Source organism: Rhipicephalus sanguineus, chromosome 1 (genome assembly GCF_013339695.2).
Source record: "Rhipicephalus sanguineus isolate Rsan-2018 chromosome 1, BIME_Rsan_1.4, whole genome shotgun sequence".
Lineage (NCBI taxonomy): Eukaryota > Metazoa > Arthropoda > Arachnida > Ixodida > Ixodidae > Rhipicephalus > Rhipicephalus sanguineus.
The window spans coordinates 123,878,813-123,901,605 of NC_051176.1; the positions used below are offsets into that span (position 1 = coordinate 123,878,813).

General features: G+C 44.9%; 1 protein-coding gene across 1 annotated transcript in view; it reads left to right on the plus strand.

Annotated features, from left to right (window-relative positions):
- LOC119397272 (collagen alpha-2(IV) chain-like) overlaps window positions 1–22,793 on the plus strand; it is a 98,160-nt gene that overhangs the window by 72,544 nt on the left and 2,823 nt on the right. Inside the window, 10 exon segments of the mRNA XM_037664705.2 lie at window positions 710–836; window positions 1,621–1,800; window positions 2,978–3,028; window positions 3,797–3,985; window positions 4,710–4,840; window positions 6,384–6,528; window positions 7,981–8,205; window positions 16,958–17,170; window positions 17,374–17,579; window positions 21,550–21,636. Coding sequence (XP_037520633.1) covers window positions 710–836; window positions 1,621–1,800; window positions 2,978–3,028; window positions 3,797–3,985; window positions 4,710–4,840; window positions 6,384–6,528; window positions 7,981–8,205; window positions 16,958–17,170; window positions 17,374–17,579; window positions 21,550–21,636 — 1,554 coding nt within the window.

The window sequence follows — 22,793 nt, forward strand, 5'->3', positions numbered from 1 at the left end:
AATAGTTTTCTTCTGTCCACAAGCTTCAAACAATGCTACGTTACACTTCATTACGCATACATTTTACACATTTTTTTTTGTAGCCGTAATATTTGACACTTCATATTGTCGCGAATTTGTGAGAATGACGGGTGACAAAAATGGTGCCTCCGCATTGAAAAAGGTCGACATTTTTTCCCTCCTAAATTATGCATTTGATAAACAAACAGAGTCCACTTTCGGGCTACCGGGGGATATGTGCGTAAAATGTAAAATACTTTATACGAAATCTAAAATATCAAATTTTGGGCCCGTCTTAATCTCTCGTGGTACAACTCAGTTCCGCTTATAGCGCCGCAACTTTGAAACGTGGAAAAAACAAGTAGGAAAGACGTAGGGAGCTAAAAACGATTGGACATGATGCTTCTTGATGTAATTAACAATGTTCCTAGCAAAATTTGGCAATGATGCAAGTCATTAGTAATTTAGATAAACAATTTTCACTGTCGATGTAGTCGATGCTAACAGGAAAATTTACCAGTTTGCTGGCCGAAAATAGTTACTAACAAAACACCGCTGGTCCCATCTTCGAACCCCCCCCCCCCCCTCCCCGTCTTTTTTAAGTTAGCTTGGCTGAGTTGGCTGGGACACACTGTATATTAAGCTCTTCTTTTGTACCTTATAACAATCATTTTCTAGTGCTCAAACCGGGATGCTCTCTGCAATTCAGGGCGACCCCGGCTTTGATGGACGCCCAGGCGCCGCTGGTCCGCCGGGTCCACCAGGTCTTCCTGGACCTCCGGGTTTTGACGGCAAACCAGGAATCAAGGGAGAAACAGGAGAGCCCGGATATCCCGGTACGCAGCACAGCAGCGTCTTCAGGAACACTTCCCTGTTGGGCGCTGAAAGCACAGCGAAAACCGCCAAGCAACGGGTTTACCACACATAGGTGTTCCGACTAAAGCAACCGAGTTTTTCTTAACTATTTAGCGTGTAATGCGCTGATTGTTGCGTTGATAAGTACTCTTAAAAGGAGCGTCATTTTTCTTCTTTAATTTCTGTTCGGCCCTAATTTGACGGTTTAAGGAAAAGAAAAATAAGCAAGAGCGGCCGCTTGAGCTTTATCTTATAAGAAACCAAGTGCAGTCGTTTCGTGCGAGGCAGGTATGCCAGTGAAAGGAACTGTGACGGAAGCGTTAGGAAGTACGGATACGGTGGCCTTTATTGACAAGAGTCCTGAGAGAAAGCCAGGCCGCCCTAAGGCGGGGCGGTTGGGAATATGAAACATACACGGCCAAATCAATGTCCGAGAGGAACAGCGTTATATAGCCAGTGGAGGAATACTATACTTGAATCGAGGTTGCCATGGAGGGGCGATGCGGTGCATGGAACATTGCGCGCTGGATCGGGGAGCAACGGTCAAACTAGTGCGCCGATGTAGCGTACTTACATTCAAGCGCACATGCACACCCACAAACCAAATGCACTTACGCGTAGGAATTACCCTCCTCTATCATATAATGCTACAACGTTTCCTCCCCCCCCCCCTCTCTCTCTCTATTGCAACGAATGACGAACGTGCGCTTACACGTGAAATTTGCGCCTTCAATCGCGTACTTCTGACAAGAACTTGTCCCACAGGTCTTTCGACGTTCGAGATCAGTAAGGGAGACAAAGGAGAGCCGGGCCGACCGGGACTGCCCGGGTCACGAGGCGCTCCCGGTGACGACGGCTACCCAGGCCTTAAAGGCGCGAAGGGCCAGGTCGGTGAGCCCGGTTTCGACGGCGCGCCGGGCATTGCGGGAAGACCCGGCCCCAAAGGTACGTCCACGCGCATGTCTGGCTTCTCATATTAAACAATGTTGCTATACGAGAAAAAAAAAGGGGGGAAATGTGTGTGTTTGTGTGAGAAGGGCATGTTATAGTCAACAATTGTGTCTATTAGTGTTTAGGCTAATTCATACGTGCACGCTTTTACTTGTGGTGACTAGCTGTATAGCTTTTAAAAACACTGTGTGTGTCATACAAGGTGGAACCTTTTCTTTTTCGCCATCCTATAGGCGTTCGCCGCAATGATAGACAGATAAAGCGCGGGCAGCATGAATTTTCTCACTTCCTCTTTTCCGCTTATGCGCATGAACATAATAACCCCCGAATGCAGAGATGTTACTTGGCTCGTGCCTTCAACTTGACTTGAGCAAGTCGGCCCGAAGCAAGCAGCGGACTTGAAAACCCCCAAGTCGGTCTTCGCTCGGGCCCGACCTACAATATACATTCAGTAGATCTAACAGCAGCTGCAGAGAAGCACACCACAAATTAAAGACGGTTCAAAAGGGTGCTCTTTGCTAGGCTGTAGAGAGCCCGATGCCGATATATACTTCCTCGACATAAGTAACATGACTATATATGGTAAACTCTTGCGCTCGCAAATACATCTCGTTTGCGCTTTTGCGACACAATGTCACGTTCCCGTCAGCAGCACTCCCGTAAGAGGGACAAAACGCAGAACAACGCACTCGCAAAAGTATGAAGCTTCGAAACGTAACTGGGACATATTGTCCCTTCATGTACGCTTGGTGCTGCATTTATATTACGGCAGCGCGCTATGTGGAGTGAAGTGGGCACTCAGGGCTCGCACGCCGGCATTAGACGATGACTGGAAAATTGAGACACGCGGGTAAGTACACAAGCCATCGTTTTGTGAAACTATAGTGGCAACTAAGAGTAAGTGGCTCCGTGTTTTTAGCAGAAGCACCAGCGCTTGTGTATCATTAACACGGGCAGTGCATTTTTATGCGTTTCTGTAGCATATCAATATACTTGAATGGCTAACAAAAACTAATTTTAAAAAACATGAAAACGAACGCAAGTTCCCTATTTTCCTTTTTTTCCTTTCTTTCCTTCTTTATGTTGCTTCATGCGCGTGACGACTGAGGCAACCGAGGGTCTTGACTCCTTTCTTCTTTTTTTTTTTTTTTTTCTTGTGCACCGTATTTAGGATACCCAGGCGACCCTGGGCCCCCTGGAATGGATGGAGCACCCGCTACCGGTACTGTACTAGTTTTATTGCTGCAGCACGCGTAAATAAAGCAATTCGCCTGCTAGAAAAAATAAAATAAGCAGCTCGTAATTACTGCACCTGAAAACTTGACTAATAGCCGTTCGGGCCTTTAAGCTACGCAAGTAATAAATTAATGAGCTCTAAACAACGAAATGAAGTAAGTATAGTACCTGCTACTTTGTGACATGCGAACTCTGGCTCTTTTTTTTTTCTTTATTTTGCAGAATAGCAAGGCAGATCAGAGCTACATTAACTACATTAGCTTATTGTTTGCGAATGAGTGGATATAACGTGACGAGCGACTGTTGAGTTGTTTTTCTTGCTCTCCATTTATGCCTTGTGTGGCAGTTGATTAGCCAGAGGTACATCTTCTGTTCAAAATTGCATTTAAATGTAACAGCGCCTCCACCATAATGAAGCGGGAAAGAGACAGCCACCAAGGTGTAAACAGGTGTCTGTATGCACATAAGGTATATGAATGGAGGCAGCTGAACACGAGCGGCCACAGTCTTCACCGTAATTATTTCGAGGCAACTCGCACGCTCGCTGCACCGTTATATTGTGATGAATTAATCAGCTTAAGTTTCATTCTTTGGTTTTATATAAAATAAAAAATAACTTTCGCTAAAAGGGAAAGGTTCGTGGGGCGCCATGCTGCCTCTCAGAAAAGGCGTCACTATATAGAAGCGCAATTGGTGGCAGAGGAAGAGCCTACGCTGTGTGACATTGATTCACGCGTCGCACTTGCGCTCGCAGACGTCTACCCAGGACCAAAAGGAGACGAAGGAATTCCCGGACCGCCTGGTTTCCCCGGTATCCCGGGACTCAAAGGTGAAGCAGGAGAACCAGGACCAGATGGACCAGATGGACCGCCCGGCTATCCAGGTGTCGCCCCGATCGGCTTCAAGGGTGAACAAGGAGACGCAGGAGTGAGCGGCCTTCCAGGTGACGTTCTAATTAACATTCTACTCCTCCTTACCCGTAAACACGAGCACTTCACGCGCAGTTAGCCAGCGGCGTTCAGTAAATAATTGGTAGTCAACGAATAATCCAAATCAATCGCAAGGGGCACGTGCCCCTTCGCAAAGAGAAAAGGCCAGTCGGCCATTGCCGACAATGTACGATTGACCTTACGGTGCGATGTTGTTGCTTCTTGCTACACGATGTTCATGGACTGGCGTCCTTAGTCAGCCTACCAATAAAGTGAGGGCGCTCCGATGAACATCGAATTCAGCGTCTTGAAATGCATTATTTTCGCAATTTTGTACAAGCAAATGACGTAGACCATACACTCCGTTACTGCTGCTTGTGGCATCTAGTCATCTAACCCCGCTAAACTTATGCCTCTGATAAAGAATAACTTATTTATACGTTTCGTGATTAGCAACCAGATGGGTCTAAACTTCGTATCACGGTCGCAGCTAGCTGTGCTCTACGTGGAGGATGGCTGTAATTAGGAGCAGAAGACTGTCTGGTGGACACTCTTGAGCTACTTAAACGTCGAACAATCCGAGATACAACAGTCATGCGTTTGGCTGTGTAAAAGTAAGAATAGATGTTGTGAGGGACCTTGGTGAAATGCTCCAGGATTGAGAAGAACAGAAATGAGAGACTTGCACGATGTATTGCCGCGGTAAACTGAAACTTGTTGCTTGTTATCCGACGACAGGCACCCCCGGCCAAATAGGTTCTCCGGGACAGCCTGGTTACCCCGGCATCCCAGGATCGAAGGGTATCCGAGGCGATGACGGTTTTCCGGGGCCTGTTGTTCCCGGACCACCGGGATTACCAGGGCCGAGGGTGAGCTATTTGCCAGCCCCCCTTATTTTTTCGCTGTCCCCCCTTCCCCCCGTCAAAAGTGCAGTCAAAAACCGTGGACTACGACGTACGAGTGGAGGTGAGCTTTTGATTTTTCAGTGCTCTACGTGTGCTGAGCCATACCGAACTGTTTTCGTTCCTAATGAAGAGGACGCGGCAAATTTGTGTCTGATTCCGCACCGGCTACCCCTGTTCGCCGCTCTGGCTGGCAAGAAATCACGCGTGAGAGCAGAAGACGCAGACAGGCACATTGCCCCTCTAGGTGGCCGTTGTCAGCCTGCCATTTTCCTATTTCTTTGTGACCTTGTAAGCTTGTGTATACATTTAAAATAAATAATAAAAGGCGAAAAAAAAAAACGCACGAGAGTGGGGACACTTATGGACGGAATTCGAGGCGTTGCTTACGCAGCCCCGCACAGCTGCGCTAGAGTTGTCTTTCATTTTCGTCCGACTTCTGAGGTAACCCGCAGAATTTTAAAGCTAGTTGCTTCCGAACGGTGTTCCTACAGCTGTTGTGCCAGCCATTCACGCAGAAGTACGGAAAATTACCGGAATTCTGCGACGTTTTTATGTCCTTTCGGTGAGGAGCCATGCGTTTCTACCGTGACTGCGGGCACGGGAGCAACAAACGACAATCCCAAGTTTTCCGCCGCGGCCGTCCGGTGGCGCTACCTGTTCGGTTCAAAGCTGCAGCGCACTAGGCCTGTAGTGCGCGCCGTCCAGTTATCACCATTGACAGGCGCGCACATCCGGTTTGACCGCACTGCGCATATGCGCGCCTGTCCATGGTGATAACTGGACGGCGCGCACTATACCACTGCGAAGGCTTGCCGGTGTTTGGTTTCATTTGACGAGCACTGTACTTACCTCTAGGGAAAGAAAAATGCCGTGGTTGAAAGCGCTTAAACCAAGCTTGTCGAGCGATAGCAGCAACTGCCACGGAAAGCATGCTGCGGCGGTGCCCCGCGCGTCGGCGTCCCCGCGCGGCAACCAGATCCACGCTGTCCACATTTCCCGTCGTACTTCCGGTGTGGAAGTCACGTGACAGGAGTTGAGATCTCGAGGCTCTCGCCGACCAAGGGAGAGGGATGCGCGGGAAAGAAGAACAAAGCGCCACTGCGCATGTCCGTTACTGTGACGACGTACGCGCGAGGAGGAGGAGGGGGAAATTAACGTTGGCTGGGCTTCAAGGTCAAACGCATGCACCAAGATGTTTTCTGAGTTTGTGCCGGGAGGCAGGGCCGTACCCAGGAATTTTTTTCGGGGGGTGTTTGTGTGTATAACGGCTATCTTCGGCAACTATAGTGGTCGCTGTGAAGGCATGAAAGTTGTATAGAGCCACCCGAAAAGTTAAAGCATGAAAAAATTTAGGGGGGTGTCAGAACCCCCTCAACCCCCTCTTAGTTACGGCACTGCCGGGAGGATTAGAGCTATCCCTCTAAAGAATAAAACGTATGCTGAAAATCGAGGCAGAACAAAACCAGCGCACCGCTCTGCACACTCATGGGTGCCCCTCCCCGCTCAGGGACAAGACGGCCAGCGAGGCTACAAAGGCGAAAAGGGGGCGCCTGGAGAATCCGGATTCTCTGGTTTCCCTGGACTCAAAGGCGAGAGAGGTGACGACGGATTGCCCGGACCTCCAGGAAGGCCCGGTGTAAACGGCACAAAGGGCAAGTGATTTTTTGGTTGCGTATGAATGGTAAAAGTACACCGTGCAAACGTGTTCTTGAGGCAGTTACCGCGTGCTCAACTTCGGCCGCTCCAGCATCCAATGGCTGCACGGTTTCGTTCACTAAATTTAGTGCGACTCTTTGCCTAGAAGAAAAAAAAAACACTAAGAAAGTTATTACAGTTGCTTAAGATTTATTACCATATGATTGTGCAAGAATTATAGATTTTTGTTAAGGTCCGAATATCCGAACAGATTTGACAGTTTCGCTTGACATATTGAATGCGCTGCCATTAGAGTCGCTGTCGTGTTTCAGTAGGCTAAGATTCATCAAACGTTGCTAAATTCGATCGTATCTATTTGGCGTCACCATTCTTCAGTTGGTATTATATTCACTTCAATTATTATAGGATTCGTTTCAAACATTACTGTTCACTTTAATTCGTCCCTTACTTCATTTGATTTATTGTTTTGATATTATATGTCGTGACCCTGTGTCCATTATTGCGTGTCTGTATACATTTCCGCTATGAAGGATCCTACTAAAATACGAAATATATAGAGGACAGAAAGCAGCATATTATTCGTGCATATTATGTGAAATTTGTCTATGTTCGGTTCGTGTGTTTCATGATTTCGCTGACATACGTAGGCGTACAATACAGCGTTCTGGTTCATTTGTGATGCCGTCGGAGCTGTAAGACTTTCAGATATGCTAGAAGTTAAAACAGCGCAAAAGACATAAAACCAGCAAAAGAAGGGCACAGACAACAGCGCTGTGTGTCGTACCAACTCGCCCAAGCATTCACTTATGGAAAACGTTAAACTTAGACCACAGGATGTCTCATCGCCAACTTCACGCTCTCATATGCAATAAAGTATGAAAGTTAACTAGCTGGAGAACTTAAGCTCTAGTCTCGCGTTTTTGCGTATTCAACGCAAGTCTTCATTATGTATGAATGTAGTACATTGAATTGTAGGATACCGAGCCGTCCAGACTTCAAGAATACCTAGAAACACAAATTTTTGTTTTATAATAAAGTGCGGCCAAGAGAAAGCTGGAGTGGATATATATTTATTTATTTATTTTCGATACTGCCAGTCTCATACGAGACCAAAGCAGAAGGGCATCAGTTCTTGGATACACAATACAGTTTTCAGTTTCACGTTTATACGTTTATATATATATATATATATATATATATATATATATATATTCTTTTTATGGTTCTTTAATGGTTTCGCTTCGTTACTTGCTCATGATTATCTCTCCCAGCATCAAGGAAAAGAATGCCTTTGTCTAAATGTAGTTGTGTTCCGATTATTTTTGTTTCGAATATATAGAAGGGTATTTGCGCCGTATGTAGGCAACGGCTATTCAATAAAAGGAAACGCCCATGACGTGGTAACGTCCCCCTTAATCACGCATGCTTGGCCGTTGCGAAACATGCAGGTGCTAAAGGACAACGTGGCAGTAGCGATGGTCCAGTCGATTATAGGCCTCAAGGTTTCCCAGGAGAACCAGGCTACCCAGGAGCCAACGGATTACCAGGTCTGCCCGGCGACCAAGGTTTCCCGGGAGTCAACGGCGAACCAGGAGACAACGGGCTTCCGGGATTCCCGGGACTTCCGGGCTACTCTGGCCCCCGAGGTCTTCCGGGCGACGAAGGATTCCAAGGCACGTATTTCGGACACGAGATAGCTGCGCACGCATGCTCGCAATGTCATTGCTATGCCTGTGGAACTATAGACTCGATGATGAGCTGAGTTGAACTTTCAACGGAAGCGATACCCCGGGCACGCGAATCATGACCGTAATAATCATAATCATAACCACCCACGGTCCCACGCTCGTACGAAGTCAACTATCCGAAATGTACTCAGCGAGTGTAAATGGCGCGCATACTCGTTTCGAGTTTATAATATGTACGCTGTTTTAAAGCCTACAACGTCTAATGACGCATTTGAACCAAGATCAATAACGGTTACCTTTCAAGCCTCGTGACTCTTCCTCGCGTTGCGTGCCTACAGTAATTTCAAGCTAGTCGCGTTTGCCTATACCATTGGCATAAATTCAAATGCGAAGTGGAGAACGACCAGAATGCGTTGTCGCATTTTAAGGAGTTTGCTGCGTTTGTAACACCGCGACAATTATTATTATTATTATTATTATTATTATTATTATTATTATTATTATTATTATTATTATTATTATTATTATTATTATTATTATTATTATTCCGAATGGTGCAACGGCAATAACCTTTCTCTAAATACCTCAAAGACAAAATTCATGTCTATCACTCGCAAAACATCTAGCGTGTCATTTCAATACTTTGTCAATTCTGTGCCGTTATGCAAGGTTTATGAAATCAGTGATCTTGGTGTTGTTGTTGACAGCGCGTTAAACTTTTCTTCTCACGTTAAGCGTGCTGCTATGCGGGGCCTTCGTTCTCTCGGATGTGTTTGTAGAATATCTCGAGAATTCAGGTCTCCCATGGCCCTACACAAATTGTACACGGCAATATGTCTTCCGCAACTTGAGTATGCGTCCGTGATATGGAATGGCATTGCTCAATCCAGCGGTAACACCATTGAACGAGTCCAGAAAAAATTCCTCAGCATATATAACCATCGTTTTGCTAAAAATGACTCTGGATCTCGTTCAAATACTGCTGAGTCATTATCACTGCCATCACTTCACTGCCGACGAAATCGTTCTGATCTCTTATTTCTCTACAAGCTAGTCCACGGTTTCATATCCTGCCCTGTACTTCTCCATTGTGTTAATTTTCGAATTCCGCGTAAGTTAACCAGAGAGAACAGACCGTTTCATGTACCCGCCTGCTTCTTCCAACACTCTACCGTTCACAGAATACAAAGTCTTTATAATATTAATTTTCTTGATCTTGACGTTTTTCATAGTCCACAATCACTGTTTTATCCGAGCTTTGCACTGTTTTGACATAGTATGGCACAGTGTACAAAGTCTTCCCTTCTCCGTCTTTCCGCATAGTTGTATATGTGCAATCTAATTTTTTATTCCCCTTCAATATTTCTCATATTGTCTTATTTTACTCCTCCCCTTTAGTGTTCATTTCTCTTTGTCTACGTGTTTTTGCTCTTTTTATTTCTGAAGACTGTCTGTATTGTATTGTTTATTTTTATTGATTTTATTTTTGCGTGCGCCTGCACAAAGACCTCACGGTTGTTCCTGGGCACGTTAAATAAATGATTGATTGATTGATTGATTGATTGATTGATTGATTGATTGATTGATTGATTGATTGATTATTATTATTATTATTATTATTATTGCATCTGTAACAGCCGGATCCTTGAATACTGGTGCCGTTTTATTCAAAAGAAAAGCTCTACGAACTGAGCGAAAAAAAAATATTGGTAAATTTGGTACAATTTTTCTTCTTTTTTCGCGGTCATGAAAGGGTTACTTAGGCATTCTGAACATGAATTACCAAATGGAATTATCTTTCAATAAATTTTGTTTTCCTGTGCGTGAGTCGCGGTTGAAAACCGCTTCGACTGTTATGACTTACAACGTTGCTTGTTCGGTTCATTTCATTGCTCGTTCGGCTCGTTCGGAGGGAGGGGGGGGGAGGTTCAACCCTCCCCCCCCCCTCCCGGAAATTTTCAATTTTGCATACACAACCCACGCACGAACATACATAAAGTATCGTTGAACCCCTCCCCATCCCTGAAAAAATATTCTGGCTACGCTACTGATACGCGCGTTCTTTAGATCAGATTGGACGGTGTATAACCGCTGAGATTCAGCCATAGTGCGACACACAAAACAACTCGGCCGAAAGAGCTGCAGGGCTGCACTGCGTAGTTCGCTGCATACGGCAAATGGTTTTGGAAATGTATGGCGCATACTGAAAGCTCCCTGTAAACCTGATGTCTGCAGGAATCCAATTGCAGCTTCGTGAATAACGACCGGAGGCCTCCGAAAATTCTCGCGGAAAAATTTGCCGACCTTTTTGTTTTTCCTATGTCAAGAGGCAACGCAAACGGTGACCTTGATTCCCTGATTAGTCCCGATACCATAACGTTTTGCTATGGTCCTGCCGGTCAGATGGACGAGGCAGACTTAACTCTCGAGGAGCTGCGCCACGCGTTCTGCATGTCATGTCTCTGCACTGCCCCAGGTGAAGACGATATTACGTATCGAGCCTTAAGAAACATCGATGAGACCTTCCATCAGTACATCTTGGACGAATATAACAAAGTGTGGCGAACATGTGTGATCCCTGTTAAATGGAAATCATTTATCGTGAAACCAACCTTTAAAAACCGGGCGCCCTGCAAAACACCTCAAGTCATACCGGCCAATATCACTAACTTCTAATGTTATGAAGCTGATGGAGCGAATGGTACTGTCTCGTCTAGACCGCAGACTACACTAGGTAAATTTCTTTCCTGATGTTATGAGCGGCTTTAGTCGACATCGTTCAACCACCGATAGCATCGCAGATCTCGCATCAACACTTGAATCTGCTCGAGAAAACAGACACTCTGCATATATGCTATTCCTGGACGTGCAACAAGCTTTTGATTCGGTGCCACATAAGAAGATCGATTTCGCACTTATGGCTGCGGGAATTTCGGGTGGACTGCTTAATTTTGTGCGTAGCTTTCTATGGGAACGCAAAATGGTGGTGGTGGTGGTATCAACTTTTATGAACGCAAAATGAAAGTACTCATCGAAGGAGTGACAAGTGAATCGCGCACTATTAAATGCGGTGTCCCCCAAGGCAGCGTTTTGTCGTCGCTTCTCTTTTGCTCTCGAATACCCTCAGTAAATGTGTTAACAGAATCGCATAGATGACCTCTGTTTAGGAATATATAACAGCGTACTTGCTGGGCTGCCAAGCCGATTACCTCAAGAATACGAGTTCCTTCCCAATAGGCATGACAATCTATGCTGACGATATTGCACTGTGGACGAGCGGTCCTTCACAGCAAGGTCCGCGTAATCGCGGAATTTTGCAGAGAGCGCTGAATACGACTTTACAAATTTCACCTGCTAAGTCAGCCGCCAGTATACTGACCATCCCAGGCAACGTGCTCGACGAAGCTTGAGCCGGCTGTACATCGGAGATACACCAATAAAGTGGGCACGAATACATCATTAACTGGGCGTAATTATCGATGGTCGCCTGTCTTGGCGCCCTGCCGTTACCTCCGCGAGGCGCAAATCACAGTCGTTCCTCAAGTATGTGGCCGCCCTGACTGCTAGGGGCGCTGGCTGCGACCAGACGACAGCACATGTGTATTAGTCAGCTATGCTCTCTGGTTTGATGTACACTTTGCTAGTCTTGAACGTGCCGCCTAGTTTGATATTTCACCTGGAACGTGATCATCGTGTTGCCCTCCGAATCATACTTGGTTTACCTCAGGCGCAATCTGTTCCTCTACACACCGAAGCGCACCAGTTGCGCCTAGGGCTGCAGGCAGACCAGAGAGCGCTGCACTATATCGAGCGTTTGCACCGAGCACCAGACGGTAAAGCACTTATTATTGCGATAGAAATTATATGGACAGTCTCAACGGGTTCTTGCCGTCGCCGTCATGTCCCTCCCGTATGAAGTCCAAATTGATAAGATCCCCCCGCGCATCATATGTTCTACCGCGGGTAAAAGCGCGCGAGTGGGGGCGACGAACGCGGCCCAAGGAGAGATCAAACGAGCCGGCCCATTTCCGTCGCTCGGAGTGTGCATGCGATAACATTACCCCGCTCGAGAGGCCCGCCGTCGAAGCAGACAGGAAACGCCACGCCCTGCTCTAACGAGCATGAAAAGACGCATGCACCCTCCGTCGCTCGAAGGGTGCATTCGCTCGGAGACAGAGGGGGGGGGGGTCGCACGAGCAGCGCAACTTTGAACATTGAACCTGAAGGCGCGGTCGGGATCGCTGGCGCGCGCGCTATCTCGACAGCCATCACATACCCTTCTACGTGCTGCGCTCTCACGCGAAGTGACTATGCGGAGAGCATCTCTCCCTGGAGCGGCTGTATTCTTTTACACCAGCGTTTTGTAGTTACGCGAGATCGGATACAAAACAGTTAGCTGCCAGCCTCACTTCGTATAACACTACAATTTGTTGCCATCGCATTCATTGCTTCGCCCTTGCGGTGAAACTGTGACATTTTTTTAATCGCCTCACCCAGCGCCCGGGCTCTCGCATGGGAAAAATGGCGGCATTGTTTACTGCGACTGCCGGCAGTTCAGAAGATTCCACTTCCTTCACAACCCCGAAAGAGCACAACCAGTGCACCTTCCCCATTTATCTTTCCATTTCCGGAATACATAAAAAGTCTGACCAGCCTGTTTCGGCTCTATTTCAGTTGGCCCAGTCGCACCTATTTGAAAATTTTGACGATTATCTGCGAGTATTTACAGACGCATTTGTACGCAGCGACGGCCAACGTGGCTCTGCAGCTTTCTATTGCCCTTCGACTAACATCAGACGGGTGTTTCGTATACCGCATTCATCTTCACCAACAACTGCGGAACTATCAGCTATTGATGTTGCTATCAAATGCGTTCAAGAAGATTTAGGAGCATCAAAGGTTGTCATACTTACAGACTCTCGTGCTGCCCTTAGCAGATTGTTGAGAAAAGACTGCGGCAGTCCAATTACATGCAGTACTGTAAAATTTGCCACATACATTATTTCTCGTGGGGTGTCCCTCATTTGCCAGTGGATACCTTGGCATGTGGGCATTGCTAGGAATGAAGAGGCCGATCACCTAGCTTCAAGTTGTGCCCACAACGAGTGCGACTGCCAAGAAATTTCATGCCTGCTTGACAACGCTCGTCTGTTGATCCGTCGATATATCTTCTAAAGCAGCACCCTGACCAGCGCGTCGCAAGCGGATTGTTCCCTCCCCGTATTCGTGGTCGTGGACTGCCTCGTCATGACAGAGCGCTCTTATATAAGCTAAGAGTTGGCTCTCTATTAGCGCGTGAGCGATTATACCGTCAAGGACGTGTGGACAGTCCGTTATGTACGTCGTGTGGCTCCTTTGAGACACTAAACACATAATTTTTTAGTGTCCCGCATTCTTTATGCAGCGAGCACTGCTCATCAAGGAATATGGACTTATTGGTCTTAAGTGTACGAACCTTGATTGCCCGTTCCCAGGTGGTTGTGCTGCTCGTCGTGACCAGGCCCATCGAGCCCTACTAACTTTCTTAAAGAATACCAATTTGGCCTCGCGTTTATAGACATTTTTCCATGTGTCTACTTATTTGTGTTTACGTCTGTGTTATTTTTTTTTTCTCTTTTCTTTCCTCTTATCTTCCTCTCCTCTATGTTTCCCCCTTCCCGAAGGAGCAGGCAGGCGTTTTGCCCCTTAGGTGGCAGTTGTCAGCCTGTTCCCGCCCTATTTCCTCTGTGTCTTCGTGTTTTGTATGTATCCAAGCCAAATAATAATAATAATAATAATAATAATAATAATAATAATAATAATAATAATAATAATAATAATAATAATAATAATAATCAATCAATCAATCAATCAATCAATCATTTATTTAACGTGCCCAGGAACAACCGTGAGGTCTTTGTGCAGGCACACGCAAAAAAAAAATCAATAAAAATAAGCAATACAATACAGACAGTCTTCAGAAATAAAAAGAGCAAAAACACGTAGACAAAGAGAAATGAACACAAAAGGGGAGGAGTAAAATAAGACAATATGAGAAATATGGAAGGGGAATAAAAAATTAGATTGCACATATACAACTATGCGGAAAGACGGAGAAGGGAAGACTTTGTACATTGTGCCATACTATGTCAAAACAGTGCAAAGCTCGGATAAAAACAATGATTGTGGACTATGAAAAACGTCAAGATCAAGAAAATTATTATTATAAAGACTTTGTATTCTGTGAACGGTAGAGTGTTGGAAGAAGCAGGCGGGTACATGAAACGGTCTGTTCTCTCTGGTTAACTTACGCGGAATTCGAAAATTAACACAATTGAGAAGTACAGGGCAGGATATGATACCGTGGACTAGCTTGTAGAGAAATAAGAGATCAGAGCGATTTCGTCGGCAGTGAAGTGATGGCAGTGATAATGATTCAGCAGTACTTGAACGAGATCCAGAGTCATTTTTAGCAAAGCGATGGTTATATATGCTGAGGAATTTTTTCTGGACTCGTTCAAAGGTGTTACCGCTGGATTGAGCAATGCCATTCCATATCACGGACGCATACTCAAGTTGCGGAAGACATATTGCCGTGTACAATTTGTGTAGGGCCATGGGAGACCTGAATTCTCGAGATATTCTACAAACACATCCGAGAGAACGAAGGCCCCGCATAGCAGCACGCTTAACGTGAGAAGAAAAGTTTAACGCGCTGTCAACAATAACACCAAGATCACTGATTTCATAAACCTTGCATAACGGCACAGAATTGACAAAGTATTGAAATGACACGCTAGATGTTTTGCGAGTGATAGACATGAATTTTGTCTTTGAGGTATTTAGAGAAAGGTTATTGCCGTTGCACCATTCGGAAAAAGAACACAAATCTGACTGCAGCAAGCGACAGTCGTTAACTGAATGAATTTCCTTAAATATCTTGATGTCATCGGCATACAAGAGGAAAGAAGAATTACGGATGGCAAAAGAAACATCATTAACGTAAATTAAAAATAGGAGTGGGCCTAATACCGACCCTTGAGGGACCCCACTAGTCACTTTATACAAAGAAGAGGTTTGGCCATTCACGGCAACATAACAAGATCTATTGAGCAGATAGCTGTGCAAGAGATTCACAATCGACAAGTCAACGTCAAAGTTCGCAAGTTTAACCATAATCAGTGTGTGGCTGACTACGTCAAAAGCCTTGCTCAGGTCACAGTAGATTGCGTCAACCTGTCCTCTCTGAGAAAGAGGTGTGGAGATCTGCGTCATGAAACTAGCAAGATTTGTGGTAGTTGAGCGGCCAGCAAGAAAACCATGTTGATTTGGAATCAATGAGTTTTTCACACTAAAAGACAATATTTTGTGAAGAGCCAGTTCGAAGATCTTTGATGTGGCACATAGTAGAGAAATCGGGCGATAATTAGAAACATCTGTCTTAGAGCCCGACTTAAATACTGGGAAAACACGAGCAGTTTTCCACATGCTAGGAAATGTGGAAGTGCCCAGGCAGTTATTAAATATCGTAGTCAGTACTGGGACAAATATAGTACCATATGCTTTTAGTATGGCGGAGGGGATGCCATCTGGGCCACATGATAAGGATGGTTTTAAGCTCTTAATGCATTCGCTGATAAGATTTTCATCCAGCGACAAAGCACTGGATGAGCTAACTGCCTTGGGCTGTTGTCTGATATCAGTGCTGGAGTCTGAGGCCTTATAAACGGATGAGAAATGTGTGGCAAAACAGTCAGCGACGGCATGCACTTCTACCCCATTTGAGTCTAGTAGTCTGAAGGACTCTCCGCTTTTGCTAGACCGTTTACGTACATACTTCCAAAACTCAGCCGGCCTGTCAGAGGCGCTTATTAATTATAATAATAATAATAATAATAATAATAATAATAATAATAATAATAATAATAATAATAATAATAATAATAATAATAATAATAGGTCGAAGTGCCGAGGATCGATGCCGTATAATGCGCCTTTTTTGTTGTTGCTGTTGCTTTTAGAGACGCTTAACGTACCTTCTGACGCGTACGCAGGATATCGCACCGCCTGTAAAAAGAAACGAAGGGGCTTCTCCTTAACAGGTATCTTGATGTGGTGAAGCCAGCGTTAAGAGTGAAAAAAAAAAAAACGCTTTTTAGAGACCTATACGTTCCCGCGCATGGGATGGGATATTCGCAAGCGCCGTAAACGCGTCATTTGGAAGTTAATCATTGTTGCCACACAGAAGTTTGCTCACGTAAGAAGAAAAGCCATGGCTGCAAATATTGTTCTAAGCTGAAGTCACTTGGCATGGATGGAATGGTGCATTATAAAATTAGGTATGAAAACAACAGAATGAGGTTAATAAATAAATAAATAAATAAATAAATAAATAAATAAATAAATAAATAAATAAATAAATGCTCGTGCTTCGAGAAACAGGTGCAAGAACCACTGATGTCTAGGAGTAACACGGAGACACTACATCATTACTCTCGGTAGAAATATTTGCATGAAGCTACAAGCTTAGTTGCGTTTTACAATCAGCACTCCTTGCACCTCGACCGAAAGAAGCGCAATGAGGAGGGAGGTGCGGGAGGCGATCAGCTTCGCTCTTCCCCACTACCTCCGCTTCTCCAAGAGTGTGCCTTCTGAGCGAAGGCTTGCACAAATCGTATTTAAGGTAACTCTTTCAACAACGATGCACGGCTTGACTACCTATTACACGCTAAAATACATCGCGCACGTTTTCCAACAGGACTACCAGGCTTCCCCGGTACGCCAGGCACTCCGGGACGTCCAGGAAATCGTGGTCCTCCAGGTGGTCCCGCCAGGTCCCGAGGCTACTTCTTCACCAGGCACAGCCAGACGTCGCGAATTCCGGAATGTCCCAGAGGCACTCATCCGCTCTGGTCTGGCTATTCTCTCCTCTACATTCTCGGGGATGAGAAAGCCCACGGCCAAGACTTGGGTGAGTTTCATTTCAAGTTACCATTGTTGGCACATGGGAGTCGAATGAGGTGAACATCCGACGTCAGGTGTCACTCGAAAGTGCTTCTTAGGAATAAGTGTCTTCGCACATACTTCAGTTCTATGAAATTCAATTTACTCGGCAGTACGCTCATGCACCCATGTCGTAGACCATACCAATTGCCTTCTTTTTAAAACTTTCAGGAAGCGCCGGAAGCTGCTTGCGGAGATTCAGCACGATGCCGTTCCTGTTCTGCAGCTTGAATAATGTTTGCAACTTCGCATCGAGGAACGACTACAGCTACTGGCTCAGCACTCCGGAACCAATGCCCATGGCAATGACACCAATTGTGGGAAGAGACATCCAGAAATACATCAGCCGATGCAGTGTCTGCGAGTCTTCCACGCAAGTACGTGCGAGTGCATTTCACGCGCCCCCGAGTTTTGACGTCACACACAATACAATAATGTTCTTTTACGATATCAAGTATGTCCCGGGGCATGCTTTGATAGCAGCTTCGAAACGCAAGAAACACTCACCCACCCACCTTTTACGCACAAGCACGTGCCATAATAATAATAATAATAATAATAATAATAATAATAATAATAATAATAATAATAATAATAATAATAATAATAATATCTCGGGTTTAACGTCCCAAAACCACGATACGATTAAAGCACGTACCATGGACTTCTCCTTCGCGACAGCTACCACCGCTCCCACTACCGCACAATGCGTCCTCATTACCACAATTGCGCACTCGCATAAAGCCGGCGCAAGATATACCGCAATATACACTGACTGAAATAATCAGCAAGAAGTAAATAAACAGAAAATGAAGAAATAAACCATAATGAAATAAAAACGTAAAACGTTAAATTATTAAAATTAAATGCTAAAGAAGTCACAGTTTCACCGCAAGGGCGAAGCAATGAATGCGATAGCAACAAATTGTAGTGTTATACGAAGTGAGGCTGGCAGCTAACTGTTTTGTATCCGATCTCGCGTAACTACAAAACGCTGGTGTAAGAGAATACGGCCGCTCCAGGGAGAGATGCTCTCCGCATAGTCACTTCGCGTTGAGAGCGCAGCACGTAGAAGGGTGTACGAGCCGCCCACTGTGATGGCTGTCGAGATAGCGCGCGCGCCAGCGATCGCGACGCGCCCTTAGATTCAAAATTGCTGCTCGCGCGACACCCCCCTTGCGTCTTTTAACGCGGTAGCGTTAGAGAGCTCGTGTCCCAGAAATTCCGCTGTCGGCGTCGGCATCGTTGGTTGTGAGCGAAAAATCATCCGTGAGCGAAAAATCGAGAAAGTAGGAAATAAAATGAACGATAAAATCTTCGGTTCCAATGAGGATCGAACCCGGGCCGTTCGGCGTGGCAAGCAGGTGTCTTACCACAAAGCCACGATGTTGCTTGCAGCTGCTTCGGACAAAAACACTACATAAATGTCATGTAGTGAAAGGAGTCTCGACGCATTTTGTTCGGCAGGTGTCACGACGAAAACGAGCCCATACGGTAGGCGCATTCGCGAGGCCATCAAACTACGTCGAAAAACGCCGGGATAGTGCAGCCATCGCCGCTAAATACACACACGAACTTTCAAACAGCGCTAAAAATGGACAACTATGTCCATCTAGAGGAAAACATATCAAGCAAACGCAGCAAACGCTAGATAATGTGCTGCCATCTGTGAGGCATTGTGAGAAATATGTCTCGACTTTTCATGGCATCCGAGAGGGCCGGCGCGCGGCGTATATCTTGGAGGCCATGCGACTCTTGCTTTAGATCGAAAGCCTGTAAAATTCGCGCGCGTGTGTGCGTGTGTGTGTGTAACAATACACATTAATAAGTATGCACTTAGTGGTTGAAGTGCGCACTAGGGGCCGGATCTCGCTATCGCGTTCAACTCTTAAAGGCGAAGCTTAAGGGTCCCCTAATTTTTCATGGTCGTTTAAGACGGGCGAGGCGTTTCCTGTCTGCTTCGACGGCAGGCCTCCCAAGCGGGGTGATGTTATCGCATGCACCCTCCGAGCGATGGAAATGGGCCGGCTCGTTTGATCTCTGCTTCGGCCGCGTTCGTCGCCCCTGCTCGCGCGCTTTTACCCGCGGTGGAACATATCCGATGCGCGAGGGGATCTTATCAATTTGGACTTCATACGGGAGGGACATGACAGCGACGGCAAAAACCCGTCGAGACTGTCCATATAATTGCTATCGCAATAAAAATAAAAACATACCTATAAAAGTACAGCACGAGAACCAATATTTCAAGCAGGCTAAAATAAAGCCACAGTTTCACCGCAAGGGTGAAGCAATGAATGTGATAGAAACAAGCGCGAATGTTATACGAAGGCTAGCAGCTAACTCCTTTAGCATCCAAATCGGCGTAAGGAAACACGGCCGCTGCAGTGATCTAAGTCACCTTCGCACTGCCTATCACTTCATCGTAAACCGAGCTGTTAGACCAGCACCTGCAAAGGTATAAGCCGTCTGCTGATCCATGTTTTAAGATATGCGCGCGCCACCACGCCCGGCTGAGCAATGTGCTGAGCCATGCAGCCGCCCCTTCCCTCCCCTCATGCCCCTTTTGCGCGACTAAAGACGGCCGGCATGTTTCCTCTCCGCTAGATAAGCGTTCGTCGGCTGCGCTCGCACGCTTTCACTCGCACATAGGACATACAACGTGCGGGGCGATGTTATCGATTTGGACTTACACGGAACCTCACGGCGACGGCAAAAACGCGCCTAGAATTTCCATATCGCAAAAAAATGCAATGTGAATTGTCATCATTCATTATTGAATCGACCCAGTGAACAAATTGCCTGCCAAATTTTGTTAGCCAGCCCCTGCACCGATTTGAATGAAATTTGATACATTTGTGAAAGAAGGTAAATTCGAGCAATTGTAGGAAGCAGAATGTTGTTTCGGGGCCTGGAATATACAAAAACAGGGAAAAATCAGTAGGATAAAAAATTATGACCACAGACTTTACAAATACACGACTGCACCAGAAACAGATAAAGCAATTCTGTAAACTGTCTTAGAGCATCTAAAGCAGACAAATTTGACAAATGAATTTACAAATTGCGTGAATTGTTGCGTTTACAAGCGTTTTGAAAATGTCCCACCGAAAAATTAGGGGTAGTTTATTCCAGAAGGCTGTATACGTAAATTCTAACCACTTTTGATCTATTTCTAGGTGAAGTTTATTGAAATTTGATAGTTTTCAACTGCTAAGTTACACAGAGTTAAGAAGTTGGTAGTTCCAATTTTTTATTGTTAATTTCACAGTCAACAATTATGTTTAAAAACTGATGGCTTAAATAAACTATCAGCTTACTATAGACAATATATTCTCATTTTTAACTTGGTGCAGCGGTTACTAAAAAAACTACTTATCTGTTTCAACGATTTAGATAGGAGCACCCGAGCTAAAGCTTTCTTTTAATGCTATAACTTTATTGGCAACCCTCCCTACCGCTCGAATGTGCGCAGTGTGTGTGTGGGCAAGCACATGCATGCATGTAGATACAAGTTTCACAAATAGCCATAATATGGAAAATGCAGCAATATACACAATGTAATAAAATATGTTTATTTGTAATAAGAAAGTCGTGGTTGTACACATGCATATGCTACAGTAAAAAAACTGTAAACAGAATTTTTTTTTCAATCTGCATTGCACATAACATAACACTGAAAACAGGTGGTCGTAACACTGGCATCAACAACGATTAAGCAAAATTTGTGATACAACAGAGGCATGGTAACAAAACAACATTGAGTCAGAAAAAAAGTTTTACCTGAGACAAGTGCACATTTCTTACAGAATGAGTATTCAGCACATAATCATGCCAAGTGTAACTTGGTGCAGCTATTAGGCAGGTGCTTGCACTGAGGCATTTTTTGGCAAAATTGGCCACAATCACCACAGCACTGGGTACAGATATACATTTTGGTACTTTGCAGCAGATACAAAAACAGCTGAATGAATAGAAAAGCTATGAAATATGCATCAATATATACACCAGGCTTAAGAAAGTACTCTGAAAGACATAACATATTTGTTTTTTTTAACACTTTATGCTGTTGGTGCAATATTGGAAGCAGACAGACAAAAATCACGTTTGCATGAAGAAAGACAATTGATCAAAGATTAAGTATGTAAGCAGCAAATTGATTTTTAAGGCTTAGTCCCATGTGGTTACACCTCATGTGAATAATTAAAGATTAAGTAGGAAATTGCTTGCTATGGCTTGGTCCCATTTACTTGTAGATCGCACCACTAGCACAATGACAAACGGTAACAAAATACCCAAATTAATACTTATTCATTTATTTGCATTATGCTATTGCCTCACATGCAGGTCATAGCCATACACAGCCAGACTTTGGAGGTACCAGAGTGCCCTGAAGGCTGGGATGGCGTTTGGTCTGGCTACAGCTTCTTCATGGTAAGTAGGACATTGGATCTGTTTGCACGCAGCAGTGAGAGGCGGTGTAATGGTCACAATGGCATTAACTTGCTCACAATAAAGAACATGGATTGAATTTTGGGGTTTCATGTGCCAAAACCACAATACAAATATGAAACATGTGGTAATTGGGTGCTCCAGTTTAATTTTGACCACCTGCATTTCGTTAACGCTCATCAAAATGCAAGTACACAGGCGTTTTTGCAATTGGCCCCCGTAGTAAAATGGTAGCCGTGGCAGGGAATAGAACCTGCATCTTAGAGCGTAGCAGTGCAATAGCCTAGCCACTAAGCTACCGCAGTGCATAATGAAGGTTGCATCAAAACTATTCAAGCGGGGAGAGTGGTGTGTTGAGTTCTGGCCCTGTAGAAGCCGTTCAAGTGCGAAAGAATGTTTCTGCTTATATTCGCCTGCAATTATACAGCAATCAAATAAAGACAATGAGAAAAAGAAATGTTGCTAATCTAAACATGATGCAAAATGAACGGAAGATCTTTTGTGCCTCTGATATTTCAAACACTGAAAAACACATTCTTCACCGACATAAAACATAAGGCTTGAAGCATGAGAAATAAATTAAGGTGTATGTATTCGGTAAATATCAAGATTCAGGTACAATAGATTCTTTAACCACTCCCATGCCATGGATAAGCTCGGTTTGTCCGTGTTTGTAGTAGAAATGACCGAGGATGAGCCAATACGATACTTTCCACTTTCTTTCAATATTCATTTGGATGTTTGCAATATATTTTACAAGTACAGCTGTTAAGCTTGACTTTTGCACTGGACGGTTGATATTCCACATATGTTTACAGTTAAAACTGCCTGCAGTGTTTTATAAAGAATTGTGCAATAAAAAATTTCGGTCCACCATTTTCGGTCAGAATTTCGTACAATAGCATGGCACACAATTGGCTGATGCACAGTGTTTCCTGCTAACAGTAGTATACTATACAGAACTAGGTACTGCAATCATTCAGCGACCTAGAAAAGGATGGTTTGTATGTATATGTAGCTCATTTTAATGCTTGTGCCTTAAATGTTCAAGTCTATGAAACTGCTTGAAGCCATAAGGATAATGTTTAGGAAAAATTACATATTAAATCATTCCCATGCCCGCCATGTTTGCAGCTTCC